The 17308-nt window shown below is 32.5% G+C and overlaps 1 protein-coding gene across 3 annotated transcripts in view; it reads right to left on the reverse strand.

The window, feature by feature from the left end:
• Positions 1-178: 178 nt before the first annotated feature.
• Positions 179-17308, reverse strand: part of DNAJB14 (DnaJ heat shock protein family (Hsp40) member B14) — a 51059-nt gene continuing 33929 nt past the window's right edge. For 2 of the 3 annotated variants that reach the window (XM_025386800.1, XM_025386799.1), the window contains 5 exons: positions 12504-12689; positions 10313-10407; positions 9392-9501; positions 7674-7846; positions 179-5063 (listed from right to left, as the gene is read on the reverse strand). In XM_025386800.1, the coding sequence (XP_025242585.1) occupies positions 4939-5063; positions 7674-7846; positions 9392-9501; positions 10313-10407; positions 12504-12689 (689 nt within the window). In that variant the 3' untranslated portion in view covers positions 179-4938. Of the gene's footprint in view, positions 5064-7673; positions 7847-9391; positions 9502-10312; positions 10408-12503; positions 12690-17308 lie in introns of those variants that run through there. The other variant, XR_003119609.1, reaches the window with a different exon arrangement.

Consider the following 17308-nt stretch of genomic DNA (forward strand, 5'->3'; position numbering starts at 1 on the left):
GATATTTATTTTCTTTGCTAGATGGAAACTCTAAGGTTTTTGTCTTTCTTATTCAATGATTGATTCCCAGCACCCAGCTCACTGCCTGGGATATAGCAAGCATTGATACACTTGTTGCCTAGTTGAATGAATGAAAGAGTGGCCATATTAAGAGTATAAAACATAATAAAAACAAACATTTTACAGTGAGAACAGACCTTTTTATTAATATATTGAGATAAACTACAGAGACTGAAAGACAAAAATTCATATTTCATTCAGAACATTCATTAAAAATCAAATGCATTTACTTTGCGTTCTCACAGAAAATTTTATTTAAGTCTGATATAACATTAAATATTTTACAAATCAGACATTTCATTTTAAAATCTAGTTTATAATCCTGAATGCATTATAGACAAAGTAAGCTCTCCTTTACTAGTTTCATTTAACTTATACAAGGCTTCCATTATAATTCCATCAAACCTTAAAAATTACCTGCAGCTTTTAAAAATACATAAAGTAAATGGAAAGAAAGTCTTATGCAGCAATCCAAAAACCAAAACCAGAAATTGGCAAGAAGCATTTCTTAATACAGATAAACTGCAAAATATCATTTATGTGTGTTTCTTTCTTCTGATTTAATCATCCTATTCAAAATAATTCTTTTGAAACTAATAATTACAGTACTCCAATGTCACTGAAAATCTCTATGATTTTAATTGTGTACTTAAATGGCAAAGTAGAATATCAGATTGAAATGTACAGTCTTGTGCTGAAGTGAATGAGGCTTGCCATGCCAGGTGTCATCTGCTATGCAGTTACAAGACATCTTGGCAACTAGTCATCCCAGTTTTTACTAACTTACTAAACAAGGACATTTCAAGAAATACTTCTTAACCCTATATATTTCCAGATGGCTGGATATAGAAAGATATAATTATGTTTGAAGCATGGACCTTATAATAGGAATCTCTGCATTAAAATATGAAAAAGAGCAACAGAAAGAAGTCACACCAATGAAATTGTGTTGACTGATTTTCAAAGTTAGAAATAAAAATATCCACTGCTAATGGAAGCCCTGCACTGTGCAAACATAGTGTGGTATATATTAAACAATCACACATTTGAGGTATTAGCTGGAAAAAAATATATATATACACCTGTACATAGACACATCCACAGAATATTCACAAATCTATTGGCCCCAACACCAGCAGATAGTCATATTAAATAAAAAAAATCACATACCAACAGGAAAAAGTTACACATAGGGAATTTACAAAAAATGTGGTGCTATAATCCTTAATATAAGGAGTATGTTTTGAATTAATGTTTTGAGGAAAAGTGTTTCCATTTATATGAAAGTTATCTATTTAATAGTAATAAAACCAAAAAGGAAGCTGAATTCTAGGACTGTTTTGCCTGCCAAATTATTGAAGGGATGAACAAGAATTCCTTGAAAAGCCTCATTCTATCCTTTTTCTTTGTAACTAGAAATTAGAATTTAAAATGTTGGAAATTATTGCCAGATTACTTTCTTTTCATTGGTTTATAGGGTATTTTATGGATTTTAACTAGGCAATAGTCCAATGTGGTCAACAGACATGGTTTTTCAGCTGTTGAATGAAAATTAAAATAGGTATTGTTGATTTTCATTAGTTTTTCTGTTCAGATAAGAAAAAAGATTATGAATTCCCTTTCAGTTTGCTTCACTCAGTATGAAGATGGCTAGTAGTAATAGGATAGTACTGAACCAAGCTTCACATGGGGAAGCTCAACAAATGTGCAAATTCTCCTCTTCTAACCATTTGGTCCTTGGACATAAAACTTGCTTAACTGGCAAGATGGCTCACTTGGTCCTCAAGCCAACATCAAGAAATATTTAGCTGTCTTAACACAGGTGGGAGTTTTTTTTTTTAATGAAATACATAGGAATCCATTAAGTAACATCAGCGTGTCGTATGTGTTAAATAGCTTCATTTAAAAATATTACAGATCAACAGAAGGGAAATCAAAAACTTAATCATTTTTCTCAGTAACTACTTTACATACTAGTGTAATTAAAGATTTAACTGGAAGAAAAATTAAGCATAAAAGTATAATTAAAGTAAAAAGCTGGTATTCCACATTCCTGTTCCTATGAACACCTGAGCTGACACAAAAGCTGAGTAGTTTAATGCACTGGCATATATATGCCTTAAGGACTGTACTTTTCTCTACCAAATCTTTGTAAATCATAAACAAGCATGTAATGATTATGAAACAAATATTTAGGCGTTCAAATGTAATGTTTACAAAATATATTCACTTATTAGATGAATCCAACTTGACATTTTTCATTGTTGAGAATTCAGTTCACATTTAATCAAACTACATTCTGAAATTTACAAATGACTAAATGACTAGCACCAGTCTATTTGGGAACTAAGGAATCAAAAGAAGAGGAGAAAGGTACTATTTTCATTTCCCCCAAACCCTCACAAGGACAATAATGTTTGTGTGCATATGCATTGGTGTATTTGTGTGTGTTTATGTAAAAAGGGGTAAAAATGTAAAGCATTAATAAATATAACTGCTGCTAAACTGTTAGAATACCAGTTAGAGGAGCTAATAAAGCAATATTCAAAGATTGAGGACTTTTAGGTGGTCATTAGAATAAGCCAATGAAATTGCAAAGTTCATGTAGTTAAAAATAAGATGGCAAAATGTTGGGATTTTTATTATAAAAAAGCAGCAAACATGAAAATCTTTCATCTCAAGATATCTAAACTCTTCTTACTTTGTATGATTAACTCCAAATTATAAGACACTTGTTGAGCTTTTACACCATGATATAGATGACATTAAGGACTGAATCTTTACTTGCATATTTCATATGTGGCTTAAACTGTCAGGCACTCAGTCTGTCATTTCTCACTGCAGAAAATTTTATCAAACACATTTTCCCTAGCATTTTATGAAATTTAATGGAATGCAGCAATGCAACTGAAATATAATACTGTCCAAAAGCCATGTATGACTTTATAATATACATACTTTATGGTATCACTTAACTTTGTATAATAACTTCACCTATCTCCTTAAAGCTGGGATTAAGGGAAAAAGAATCAGTCAACAAGAAGGTAAGTTCACAGAATTATCAGCCATAATAGTGTAAATTTGCCATTAAAATTAGAAAAATAGATGAAATATTTTTCATTCAAGTTTTCATAAATTTTCTGATACATATGAACTTTCAAAGTTAATTAAAATGCTATGAACTTAGTTTTTTTAAAAAAACTTACTCTACAGGCTCAACAAAATATTTAAAATTGTATTTTCTCTTAAGCACTGTTTTTTTTTTTTTAAGGTAACATTTCTAAGAGCAAGTTGGTTAAGCTGTCTAGTTTTCCTATGACAGTATGTTGTTTAGTTTAACCTACTAATTCAATCAGGCATTTCTATTGATTCACCTGGAAAAGGGGATACAACAGAACATTTTTAAGAGCTCATTTTAGCAGTTTTATTCAACAGATGCCATAAATTAACTACATTCAGAAAAAAAATTTAAACAAAGAACAAAGCCACCCTATCTAGCATTCTCTCACTCACAAAGAAGTACCAAAGATATGTTTATGTTCCGCTAACCAAGTATGAAGCAAAATCATTAAAATATTACAACTGCTAACCACAGAAGACTAGAAATCAAATAGTTTCATATCCAGTATACAGGCACCAAAAACTTCAATTTCCAGCTGTTTTCTTTTTTCTAATTCATATTATAGATTTACTTACAAGGAGCTTATTCTTATAGGATTAATTCAATTACTCAATGGTGAATAGATTTTAGCTCAGAATTTTTAAAGGATGACTTGCTTTAAGTTACTGTTCTACCTGCTGCTCTATTTCTGCTCACACTTGCATATGGCCAAACAGATCATGCTCTGATCAGGTAAGTATACTGTAATCTACTTTTATGTTTAGGAGTTGGCATAGGGTTAAAAGGCACAAAGCTATATTTTAGTACTCATATTTCTTATTACTTATTTGTAGAAGAACTTCTTTGGATCCTGCTTAAATGATCACCGAGAAACTGCAAATTTCTATGGGGGAAAATGTGAGTCCTCTTCATAAATTTTAGCAGTCTTCAAGGACATATACATCAAAATTTGGTGGCCTTTTACGTATTGGAATTGTAAATGACATAACTGCACTTTACTGTTCAACACCCTTTTAGTTTAATATTTATAGCCATTTCCTCATATTTTCTTTAAAATCTATCAGTATAGCATTTCATTTCTATGCATGTATATGTATAGTAATTCATAAAACTAAATAGCAAACTGATATTCTACACCAGTTCATTTACCTCAATATATATTTTGGAATATAACGGCAATATTAAAAATATCAATTCCCTCTAAGCTGATAATACTATAAGATTTTACACAAAGTTAAAGTTTTTTTCTTTTTGGAAAGGTTTCATTGTTTAAAGTCCACATATTTGACACCTTGATAAGGAAAATGTAAATGTGTCATATAACATTTATTCCATCAATTTAAACTGAAGTGTCTCATGGAGCTAAACACTAAAGGAATTTAAATAAAAAAGCAGTAACCTGTATGTACACAAAATGATCATTCCATAAATATTTACATGACAAGGGGAAAAATGGAGAATCACTAAAACTGGAAATTGCTACAGGTGTGATAATCCTTTCTCAAGACATTTTAGTTAGGAATCATGTAAGCTTTTAAAATGAAAATAATTGTAGAAGCGTAACTAAAATATTCCATTTTAGTTTTCAATTACTATTTAAAGGAGCCAGTAGGTCATAAACAGTCCAAGATTTCAGGAACCAACTATTCAGTTTAGTTTTCAGTATCAAATCTTTTTCTTCATCTCTCATGATGAAACTAAACTTACTTACAGAAAAAATAAAGAGTATGCTAAAAGGTATAAATAAAAATTCCAGTTCATCCTCCTTTATAAAGACTGGTAAGCCGCTCTAATTCTTTACAGTTGTCCATGCTCAAGGCATCTGCCTTCCTTCGGAGTCGATCATCACGGTACACTTTTGCTGCATACTGCATATCTGTTTCTGTTAAGAAAGAAAAATATTTTGCTAATTGAATAAAATTTTTGTCACCTAGTTGCTTCAGCTCAAGTGATGCTTTACAGGAGCCCTTCGATATATTTTGATTAACTGACTTAAAAAAATGCAAGTACAACTCCTAAAAGCTGTTTTAGTAGGAAAAAAAAAAATTTAATGAAAACTTTATCTGAAGTCTAGCAGGTAAAACAAACACAGAAAAGAAATAAGGATAGAATCCTGTCAATTCATGTTGGAATCCTTTCTCTCTACTCCTGTTCCCCAGTGGTTTAAAAACTATTCCTCTGAAGCATCATCCTGGCCTCTTTTCCTAAAAATATTATATGCTTTTCAATACTGCCAGTGGTTATTTTTGCTGTGGCCTTCTGTTAAGATTTCAGATTATCCCAAGACTTAAGTATTTAATACAAAAATTTTAAATCTTGTTCTAAGTTTACTTAAATTAAAAAATACATATAATAATGTTACTGAAGGAACACAGATTAAAAAAATGCTTCTTATACGATCATAATATTGCTATTCAGCAAATAAGTACTTCTGAGGCTTCCTTCTGTGTGTAGACAGCACAGCTACTAATGATATACAGACTACAAATCAAAATTCTTCAAGGAGTATTCCTTGTTTTTTCCTGTTACTCTCAGTCATTTCACTGTTTATTAATACCTGTAAAGACCAGGAGCACTTAAAGAAGATTTAACAAAAAAAGAAATCAGTTACTTTCTGGAACACAATGGTCAAAGTAGAAGACATCTGGTTTATATGGATTAGTCAAGATCACATTAAAAATATACTCACAGTTAAGAGAGCATTCCATTTGTAAAAATCTCCAGAAATAATCTTTACTAAATCAACTGGACTAGGATTAACAACTCAATCAATATTATACTACGCCTTTTATTTACACATAATGCACTTATATCTATTTACAGATGATTCTTCCCAAAGGAGAAATTTGAGACTTAGATAAACCAAAGTTCACACTGCTAACGAATGGCAGAGTCTAGATTCCAATCCAACTCTCCAATGCCTAGCCTAATATTCGTTCAATTATTTAAAGTACTGCTTGGGCTGGATAGTTTTTTTGTTGTGGGGGGCCTGTCCTGTGCATTGTAGGATGTTTAGCAGCATCCCTGACCTTAACCCACTAGATGCCAGTAGCAATCCCTTTCCATTCCCATCCCATGATGACACACAAAACTATCTCCAGACATTACCAAACATCTCTAGAGATGGGTAGGGTGGAGGGAGGGTAGCAACTCATTCCCAGCTGAAAACCTAAAAGTCACTAGTCTAATGTAACCTTCTCCACACTGAAGACAGACTGATTTCACAAACTCATTGAGTTAGAAGTCAAGGAGGTCACATCTCTAACTGCCACTATATAGAGGAAAAAACCAAGACCAGAGAGGTTAAGGACTCTCTTGGAAGTTACATTTTATCAACTCTTCCCTAGCAAGGGGGAGATGATGATAATCGCTGACATTTTCTGAGCATTTACTATGTGTGAAGTATTTTATTGCCTGATTTAATTTTCACAACAAACCCCATAAAGCTGGTTATTTCTGAGAAGACTTTGGAGCACAGGGCCTGGATTCTAGAGACAAATTGTCTGGTTTTGAATCACAAACAACCTCTATGACCTTGGGCAAGTTAGTAATCTCTCTTTGCTTCAGTTTCTTCATGTGTAAAATGAGTATAGTAACCTCACAGGGTTGTTGTGGAGATTAAATGAGTTAATACTTATAACATGCTTGGGACAGTGACTGAAACAGTAGGCATTATATAAGTGATAGCTATTATTTCCTCCGCCCACTCATCATCACCCATTTTACACATGAAATAAACTCATAGAGGTTACAATTCGTCAGCTAAAATCGTCAGCTAAAAATTTCAGAGCTAGGATTCAGCTTTACTCTGTTTAATTCCAAAGTCAGTTCTCCTTACACTACACTATATGGTCTACATTATTATTCATAACAATGGTCACAAAAACAAGAACCACAATACTCAGTTCACGTGCAACATCTCAGCAGATTCTTATGGTAAATCTTTATAGATGGAACTGTTCCTTAAATTAACAAAACTGAGGCTGGAAAAGCCTAAGCAAAGTAAGTGTTCCGAAGAGCCTCTCTGTGAACAAAGTAAAGAAAAATGAAATGTCAACAAAACTCATTGTACATTAAATTCTAAATACTAAAGCTAAATTAACAAAGAGTTTCAAACTTAACCCTGAAAACAGGATGCATCTTAAAATTGATGACACAGTTTATCTCTCAGGATTTTTTTTCTTTCTTGGTGGTACATAAAAGAATGATGTGTCTTACGATGGATATTATCAGTACAATAAAATTTGGTATTCCTTATTCAACCAAATATTTATCGATAACAACAATACACAAGTACCATTTATTAAGTCCTTACTATGTGTCAATTCCTGTGTTAGGCCACATGTATATAAAATATATGATCTCATTTAAGTACTGTGCCCCAATTACGTGCCAGGGAATTCCAGAACATTCCTTGAATAGGGAAATCTACATTAATCAGTTCCAAAGACTGTGAATAAGTTTTAAAATGTTAAACCCATGACAAACTTACTTTGTTGTCTTTCTTTCCAGCAATTATTTCGAATATTAGTCACATAATCTTCTTCCACACTCTTTTCTACCTTTTGTAATAACATTCCTTTATATTCATTTTTAAAGTCCTTGTTGACATAATAAACAACACCCAAGTTTTCTGTCTGCATTTTAATAGTTTGCCCTGTTCCACTGTAAAAGAGATGCAGCAACATTATTTTAATTAAAATTGGACATTCCAATATGCTACTATAAACCAAGCGAACAAAAACAATTAACAATCATTGAAAAGTTAATATTGGTAATACAGGTTGAGCATCCCTAATCCGAAAATCTGAAATCCAAAATGCTCTAAAACTAAGACTTTCTGAGCACCGACAAGATGGCACAAGTGAAAAATTCCAAAGCTGACCTCATATGATGGGTCACCTTTTAATCAAAACACAGCATCATAGGTGGAAACTAAAAGCCTGTAGTTGTCTGTTGTTGCTATTGTTTAACAGCTAACACAGGTATTCTGGTGATGCTACTATGCTGGTTAGTTAACCCTGAACACATTATTTTTTCACTGTTAAATATTTATATGTGAATTAGAGTAAGAAAATGATTGCTTATCAGTAGCATATAAATTCAGAATCAGGAATGATGCCAAACAACCACAGGTTGTCCACATGGGTGACTGAGATTGTGATACCCTTGCTTTCTGACAGTTTAATGTATACAAACTTTGTTTCATGTACAAAGTTACTAAAAATATTGTATAAAATTACCTTCAAGCTATGTGTATAGGGTATATATAAAACATAAATTTCATTTTTAGACTTGGGTACCATTCTCAAGACATCTGATAAAATATACGCAAATATTACAAAATCTGAAAAAATCCAAAATCCAAAACACTTCTGGTCCCAAGCATTTTGGATAAGAAATACTCAACCTGTAATTTATTTACATTCTGTCAAATTGCCCAAAACAATGATTTCATGTCACAAAAAGTAACCACACTTTTAAATACACTATGCTTTTATAAAGTTATCTCAATTTTTCATTAATAAAAATCTTATTTGGAATAAAGTAATTCTTATTTTTAGGCCAATGTGATTGTAATACTGTAAAATCACTGCCAATATGATTTTTATTATTTTTTATCTGCTTTTTATTTGTTCATGCTGCTATTAACAGCCAATATGATGTTATAGTTTCCTTTATGTTCACTGTATTAAAGTTGTCTAGAATGGATGCTGTATTAAATTTCCTTTATGTCCTGATCTCTTATATATAAAGTATATGGTGAAAAAAATACACCATAAAAAAGTAATATTTGCTTTTATTTAATCAATATTTTGCAAAATGAAGAGTAAAGTCATTTTCCCCTTAATGATATAAAACTATGTAAGATCAATCATTGCTCTTTTTGTCTTTAAAGTAGTTTTGTCCTTTAGAGTATTTTTTGCCTTTAATGGTAACACATTACCTACCACATTAAATTGTTATCAAGTTCAAATATAGCATTTCTGTCCTTATCCACAGTAGGAGAATAGAAATGTAAATTAACAACATAAGACAAATTTATTACTTAAAGTAACTAATTTAAAAATTAGATAGAAATTTAAAATCTGGTACACTTGCAGTAATAGATTTGGCACTTCAAAGTTTACACGAGCACAAGCTCTTTAAAGGAAGCTAGGTCAGAAATAGCAACAATTCATTTTTGTAAAACTTCACTTAGCTACTTACGATCTGGGATATAAGGAATAAGGAGGATTAGAGACCATCAACTGGCTTAATAATGACACGAGGATCAATACAATTATGGGCATCAGCTGGATAAACACAGAAAAACCTCCCTATAAAAAATCATCAAAGAATAACAAATTGTAATATAACTGTAGTTGTTAATAATCCAACAGTTGTCATACATTTTGAGGCAGAAAGAGCATTTGAGATCATGTAGTTCAGTGCTTTCAAATCTGCTAACAATACCAATGCGGTGATTCTTAAATATAACTGCCCAGGCACATCACCAGGAGATTCTGATTTTTAAAACACTGATAAAATGTGATTTCATTTTATAGATGAGGAAGTCCTCATTTCTTTCTCTCTCTCTTTCCCGACTCCCTCCCCCGACACACACAGAGACTCTATCAATATGCTGCAGGCTGTAAAACCATGTTTTACCTTGGATTTGAGGGTAGAAGATGGGAGCTGATGAGTGGCAAAGCTGGGGGCCAGGCCTTTTAATTTCTAGTCTAGTGCTCTTTCCATTTACCTTTCCACTTCATGTAATTAAACTGCTATAGGCAATTAGGTATAACTGCATTAGAACAAGGAAAGTTACCTCCAATTCAAGTTTTTCAGTATTCTAAATTTTTCAGGACCAACAATAACAAGTTGCCTTCACAACATGCACAATGCAGGTGTACCTTCATTAGAATCATAGAATAACAAATCTAAAGGGGTCATACTATCCAACCACCCAGGGCTGACCTCTCTTCCTATTCCTACAATATCCCTAAGGATTTTCTAGTCTCTACCAAACACCTCTAGTAAGAGAAAAACTCATTATTTCTTACAACAACTTGCCCTCTTTCCAGACAACTCTAATTGCTTTTCCTGAGCTGAAATTTGCCATTTTGTGATTTCTAGTCATAAACGTACATCTCCTCTTTCCTCTTCTCTTTCATGTCCACTATGTCGATGCTGATGTTGTTGGCTATAACCAGCTCTTCCATTTGAAAAAGAATGTACACTACCTAAAAGATTAAAAGCAGAGTTAAATTAGGGAGAGCAATTATGATCAGAAAAAGTATATTTTCTTTTACATTTTTAATTATTAAAAATTAGTAAAATAATGCATGTTTATTTTCAGTAGTAAATACTTATTGCCCTCTCCTCTTGTGAGTGAAGGGTGGATAGAAATAGGAATGATTCTTCCCAATCTGCTTCCTTTACAGGTAGAAGTTCCTTCTTTATGAAAACTTGACTAAGAGTTTCTCCACACACATAGAGGTTTTTATAAACCTCTTTTGTTTATGACTAGTTGTTTTTATAAATGTTGTATTATTACTTTGAAACTTTGCTTTTTGCATTTATCAATGAATCATAAACATCTCTAGAAATCAAAAGATAGTATTCAAATTCATTGTTTAAAAATAGCTCTATAATATATCTTGGTATAGATGGACCACAATTTATTCCAACATTCTCTTGCTGATAAACATTCAAGTTGTTTTCATATAAGATGAGCAATCAGAAATGGCTACCATTGACAAACTATGTTAAAACTAGCAAAATAACTGCAAATCAAATATCAGAAGAAAATTTACTATTGCCTGAAAGATTTCTGATTGTTTCTAGTATATTTCCAGTCAAAATTACTAGTTTTAATAATTTTTCTGTAATTATATATTCTAACATGTCAAAACACAGGTTATATTTTCAGTCATTAATTTGCATTTATATATCCTCTTTCCTTCAAGGATGCTTTGCAAAATGTCCTATCAATGACCACAACCTTGCCGGGCATGGTGGCTCCCCTCTGTAATCTCAGCACAGGATTTGGGAGGCTAAGGTGGGAGGATCACTTGAGGCCAGGAGTTCAAGACTAGCCTGGACAACACAGCAAGACCCTGTCTCTACAAAAGTTTTAAAAAACTTAGCCAGACATGGTGGTACATGCCTGTAGTACCAGCAACTTGGGAGGCTGAGGTGGGAGGATTGGTGGAACCTAGGATTTTGAGGCTGCACTGAGCTATGATCATCCCAGTGTATTCCAGCCTGGGCAACAGAGCAAGACCCTGTTTCTATTAAAAAATAAAAAGAAATGACCACAACCTTTCTCAATAATATTCAGAGAGGGCCACCAGGTCCAATTACATTGCTACATTCATGAAGATTCTCCTAATGTTGAATGGGATTTACTTCAGCACCTGAAGTAAATTTTGTAAACAAGACTAAAGCTATAATTTTAAGTACCTTAGAGGAGCTACATTCAAGGAAAACAGATTTCCACACTAACAACTCACAGTACAGTAAGTCCTCACTTAATGTCATCCAGAGGTCCTTGGAAACTGCAACTTCAAGTAGACATGATGTACTATATGCCTTAGCAATTTAACTCTCGTTTATATCAATTAGCCTGTGGTAAAATTAGTTGTTATACAGAACATTGTTTCACTTACAGCCACAGTTTCCAAAAACCTTATGTTAAGTGACCACTTACTGTAAATGTAAGTGGAGTTTAATACTATTTATGTTGGTAGTATAAAATCTATCTATTTAGTGGTATCACTACAATATTTCACTTTGATAGTCTAGTTAAAGTTAGCTATTTCTATTTTAATGTAACCTTAAAAATCCACTTACTTTGAGTATAACCTATGAATCAGACTTTCTACTGTTTAAATGGAAATAGAGATGAGTACCTCTACATAAATCCAAATTAGTCAACTATAATATTATTGATAAAAGACGTACAAAGATTTCTAGAGAAGCAATGTCAAATAGTCATCTGGGTTTAAGTGAAGAAAACCATTCATAATTGTAATAGTACTTACCTAAGACACAGACATTACATTTCATGCTTACATTCCCTTTCAGCTTTATATAAAATACAGAATATCTGTACTCTTCATTTTTTTTTTTAATTAAAATATGTTCTAGGAAAAAGGCAGGCTATTATAAAAGTAATCACCCTAACATTTTTCTCCTGCTTTCATGAAAAACCATCACAGGATCATAACACTACGAGAAATGTAGGAGAAAAGATAGATACATCTCTAAATAATGAAACTGGAGGTAAGACTCTGTAGCTTCATAAAATATAGTATCTATAATTACATTAAAATACCTGAAGGAAATCCACCCCCAAAAAATATATTAAACAAGTCTTCTGGAGTTATATCAGCTTCACAACCCCTATGGAAATTAAATCTGCCATTGTTTTGGTGGTTACATGCTTGTTCTTCATTGCCCGTGAGGTCATACTGTTTTCGCTTTTCTGGATTACTTAAAACAGCATAAGCATTTCCAATCTCTGAAAAAGTAATGGGTAAAAGTTGGTAAGCAAAGTTTTTATATTATAAAAGTCTACCCCACATAAAAACTAATGTCATGCTGAAAAAAAAAAAGACTACCTGAAACTAATTCAGAAAATTGTTAAAAATATGTTCTTTTAAAGCTATACATTGTGTACAATTACACATATTATCTCTCAGTACAACTTTTTATACCAGACAAGTGTCTCTACTGCCTTGAAAACAAAGGAATATCCATCTTCCTTTTTTAATATTGTGCTCCATCTCCTAAAATCCTGCCTCTTAAGCCATTTTTCAAGTGGTTTAAACAAATAACAATAACAGTAGCTACCATTTATTGAGTACCTAAGAACTGCCAGGCTCTGCACCCAATACCTTATTACATTGTCCATTATTATCCCCACCTTACAAATGAGGGCCCTGAAATTCAAGAACCCAAATTCTTCTTAGCACAATAAGTACACTCTCTTTATGCAGCCTATACCAAAAATCTTTTTTTGCACCGTGGAGCCTGCATGAGCTATTCTTTCATTCTATCATCCCACACAACTTATCCCCTAAAACAGTAAACTCTATTAAGACAGGGACTGTGTTTATGTTTTCATGGCCGTATCCTCAAGGTCCAGCATAAAGTCTGAATTAGTTTTTAAATAAATACAGACAGTCCTCGGTTTTTCTGTTTCACTTTGCTACCTTCATAACATTTATTTATAAAAAATAATTCTATTTCCCATCTCACAGTCCCAAATCCAAGAGATAATGGTACACTGGTTACCAGAATTTACTTAAAACAGCATAAGCATTTCCAGTCCCTGAAAAAGAAATGAGTAAAAGTTGGCAAGCAAAGTTTTTATATTATAAAAGGCTGCCTCACACAAAAACTAATGTCATGCTGAAAAAAAAGACTACCTGAAACTAATCCAGAAAATTGTTAAAGTTTACAAATTTACCAATTTACAAGTTGTAATGCTTTGAATCTAAAACTAGGAACTACCCTATTCTTATTATTCTGACATTTCTAATAATCACTTCATAAATACATCTTGCTTCTTAAACTAGATTGTAAGCCTCTTGCAATACAGTATTTTGCAATATTTTAAAAATAGTTTTGGATCCCATGTGGTGGCTGCCATAGATACTGTACAAGCAAACAGATGCTCATTAGGTAGTTGTTTTTGGATGATTACACATTATCCTGAAATTAATTGTATACAATATTCTGGATATTTTCTTCTAATCGAGCTTCTTAAAACTGGGATTCAGAGATTGCTTTCAGGTGGTATGTGTACCCTGCTGTATGAAAAATTAGGTGGATGGTCCATCTATTTGAGGAGATACTTTCTTCAGATTCTCAAAGAATCTGTGACTCAGAAATGTAGCCATCATTTTATGAATTATTTCAAAGGGAAAGCACAGTCAAAGATAGAAACAATGTACTTACAAACAACACCAAGGTATTAACTCATACCTAAAAAAAGAAGCATGATCTATCAGTCTCCTAAAATTGTAGTTTTAGTAACAATATCAATTTTAGGATTTAACATCTATAAACTAAAAGGGCTATCCCATGTTATGTAACAATGCTACTTTAATAGTTTTAATACTTTAAAACTATTAATATATAGGCAACTCAATTCTATTTTAAGGCTTCGTTTTTTAGAAAAAGTAATTTCTAAACATTAAGATATTTAGATGGTATTTGAGAAATACTGTCATAATCTAAAATTGTACACATAAGACAATTTATATATTGTGGCCAGAGTAATTTTCTATTCATTTACTTTGTGATATTATACCCATATAATCAAGATTTTTTGCAGTTCCTTATTATCTAAATAATTATATCCAAAATTTATTTTGGTATTCAAAAGTTTTACAAAATGCATTTCTACCTCATTTTCACTTATCTGACCAAAAGGTACCTTCCACTTCATTTATTTTTCTTTAAACTTTTAATACACAGATCCGCTATACCTTTTGCCTAATTTTTCCCAATAGTAATATTTTGCAAAATTATCTTACAATATCTCAAACAGGATATTGATACTGATATAGTCAGGATAGAGAACATTTCTAATACCACCCTCATGCTGATCTTTCATAACCACATCCAACTCCTCCTCCTTCCCTTCCCAACCCCTGACAACCATTCATCTATTCTCCATTTTGACAGTTTTGTCATTTCAAGAATATTGTATTAATGAAATAACACAGTACATAAATGGGATTATATTATATGATATATAAATTGATTGAAACCTTTTGGGATTGGCTTTGTAAATCATAACACTCTGGAGATCCAGGCTGTCATATTTGCCAACAGTTCATTTCTTTTTATCAGTGAGTAGTAGTCCATGGTTAAGGATGTACCACTGTTTGTTTAACCATTTACCACTGAATAACATCTAGTTTTTCTCTAGTTTTTGGCTATTACAAATAAAATTGCTATATACATTCATGTACAGGATTATGTGTAAACATAAATCTTCATTTCTCTGGAATAAATCCCTAGGAGTGCATTGTTGGGTTGTATAGTAGCTGCATATATTTTTGAGAAACTGCCCAACTATTGTGCAGAATGGCTGCGTCATTACGTATCCCATCAACAATGAGTGATCCATTCTCTGCATCCATACCAGCATTTGGTATTGTCATTATTTTTCAGTCTAGCCATTCTGATAAATGTGTAGTGATATCCCATTTTGGTTTTACTTTGCATTTCTCTAATGACTAATGAATGACAGTGAAAATCTTTCACTGTGCTTATCTGCCCTCTGTATATCATCTTCAATGGGATATCTCTTCATTTTCTTGACCATTCTAATGGGATTGTCTGTTATTTTACTTTTGAGTGTTGGGAGTTCTTTATGTTTAATATATTCAAGATACCTGTCCTTTGTCAAATATGTGCCTGGCAAATCTTTTTTCCCATCCTGGAGCTTCTTTTCATCCTTGTAATAGGGCAGAGCAAACTTTAAAAATCTTAAAGTACAACTTAACTTTTCCTTTTATGTACTGTGCTTTTGGGGTTAAGTCTTAAAAAATCATTGCCTCGCCCTAGATCCTAAAGATTTACTCCCATGATTGTTGATTAAGTGTTATGTTTTATATTTACATTCATGATCTATTTTGAGTTCATTTTGTGTATAAGGGATGATACTTTTTGTCGGGGTTAATTTTTTGGACTATGGGTGTCCAGTTGCCTCAAAACCAACTGTTGAAAAGGCTGTCTTTCCTCCATCGAATTGCTTTTGCATCTTTGTCAAAAACCAGTTGGCTATATTAGTATCAGTCTGTTTCTGGGTTTCCTATCTTGTTCTACTGATCTATGTGTATATTTCTCTGCCAATACCACACAGTTTTGTTTACTATTTATATAGTAAATCCTGAAATCAGGAACACTGATTACTCCAACTACATTCTTTTAATAAAAATAAATGTTTTTAAATATTCAGGTTCTTTCTTCCCCTCATATGAATTTTAGAATAAAACTTGTTTCTATCTACAAAACAAATCCTGCTAGGATTTTGACAGGAATTGTGTTAAACCTGTATATCAATTTGTGATGACTTGACATCTTTTTTTTTTTTTTTTTGAGACAGAGTTTTGCTTTTGTTGCCTAGGCTGGAGTACAATGGCACGATCTTGGCTCACTGCAACCTCCGCCTCCCAGGTTCAAGTGATTCTCCTACCTCAGCCTCCTGGACTTACAGGCATGTGCCACCACACCTGGCTAATTCTGTACTTTTAGTAGAGACAGGGTATCTCCGTGTTGGTCAGGCTGGTCTAGAACTCCCGATCTCAGGTGATCTGCCCACCTCGGCCTCCCAAAGTGCTGGGATTACAGGTGTGAGCCACCGCGCCCAGCTGACTTGACATCTTTACTATGTTGAATCTTCCCATCCATGAACGTGATATTTCAGTCCATTTATTTAGCTATTTTCTGATTTCTTTAATAAATATTATATAGCTTTCAGTATATAAATTTGATACAAGTTTTATTAAATTTACATCTAAGTATTTTTTTGTATGTATGGTTGTAAATGCTAATGTATTATTAATTTTAGTATCTAAATGTTCATTGCCAGTAAATAGAAATGCAATTAATTTTTTATATATTTATATTATGTCCTGCAATCTTATGGGATTCACTTTGTAGTTATAGTTTTTTTCTGTAGATTCCTTGGATTTCTACATAGATAATCATGTCATTTGCATATAAGTAGTTTTAGCTCTTCTTTTCCAACCTGTATGCCTTTTATTTCCTTTTTCTCTCTTTAACACAGTGGTTACTACTTCCTGCACTTTGTCGAATAAGAGTGGTAAAGAGACATTCTTGCTTTATTCTTGATCATAAGGGAAAAGCATTCAGTCTTTCACCATTTAATGTTAGCTTACAGGAGTTCTGTAGTTGCTCTTCATCAAGTTGAGGCAGTTCCCTTCTATTGCTATTTTTTCTGACAGTTTTTATCATGAATGGGTGGTGAAATGTATCAAATGCTTTTATTCCACTGATTAATATAATCGTGGGATTTTTTTTCCTTTAGTCTATTAATGTGGTGGATTACACTTATTGATCTTCAAATAGTGAATTGAGTTTGCTACCTTCAAATAAACC

Source organism: Theropithecus gelada, chromosome 5 (assembly GCF_003255815.1).
Source record: "Theropithecus gelada isolate Dixy chromosome 5, Tgel_1.0, whole genome shotgun sequence".
Classification (NCBI taxonomy): domain Eukaryota; kingdom Metazoa; phylum Chordata; class Mammalia; order Primates; family Cercopithecidae; genus Theropithecus; species Theropithecus gelada.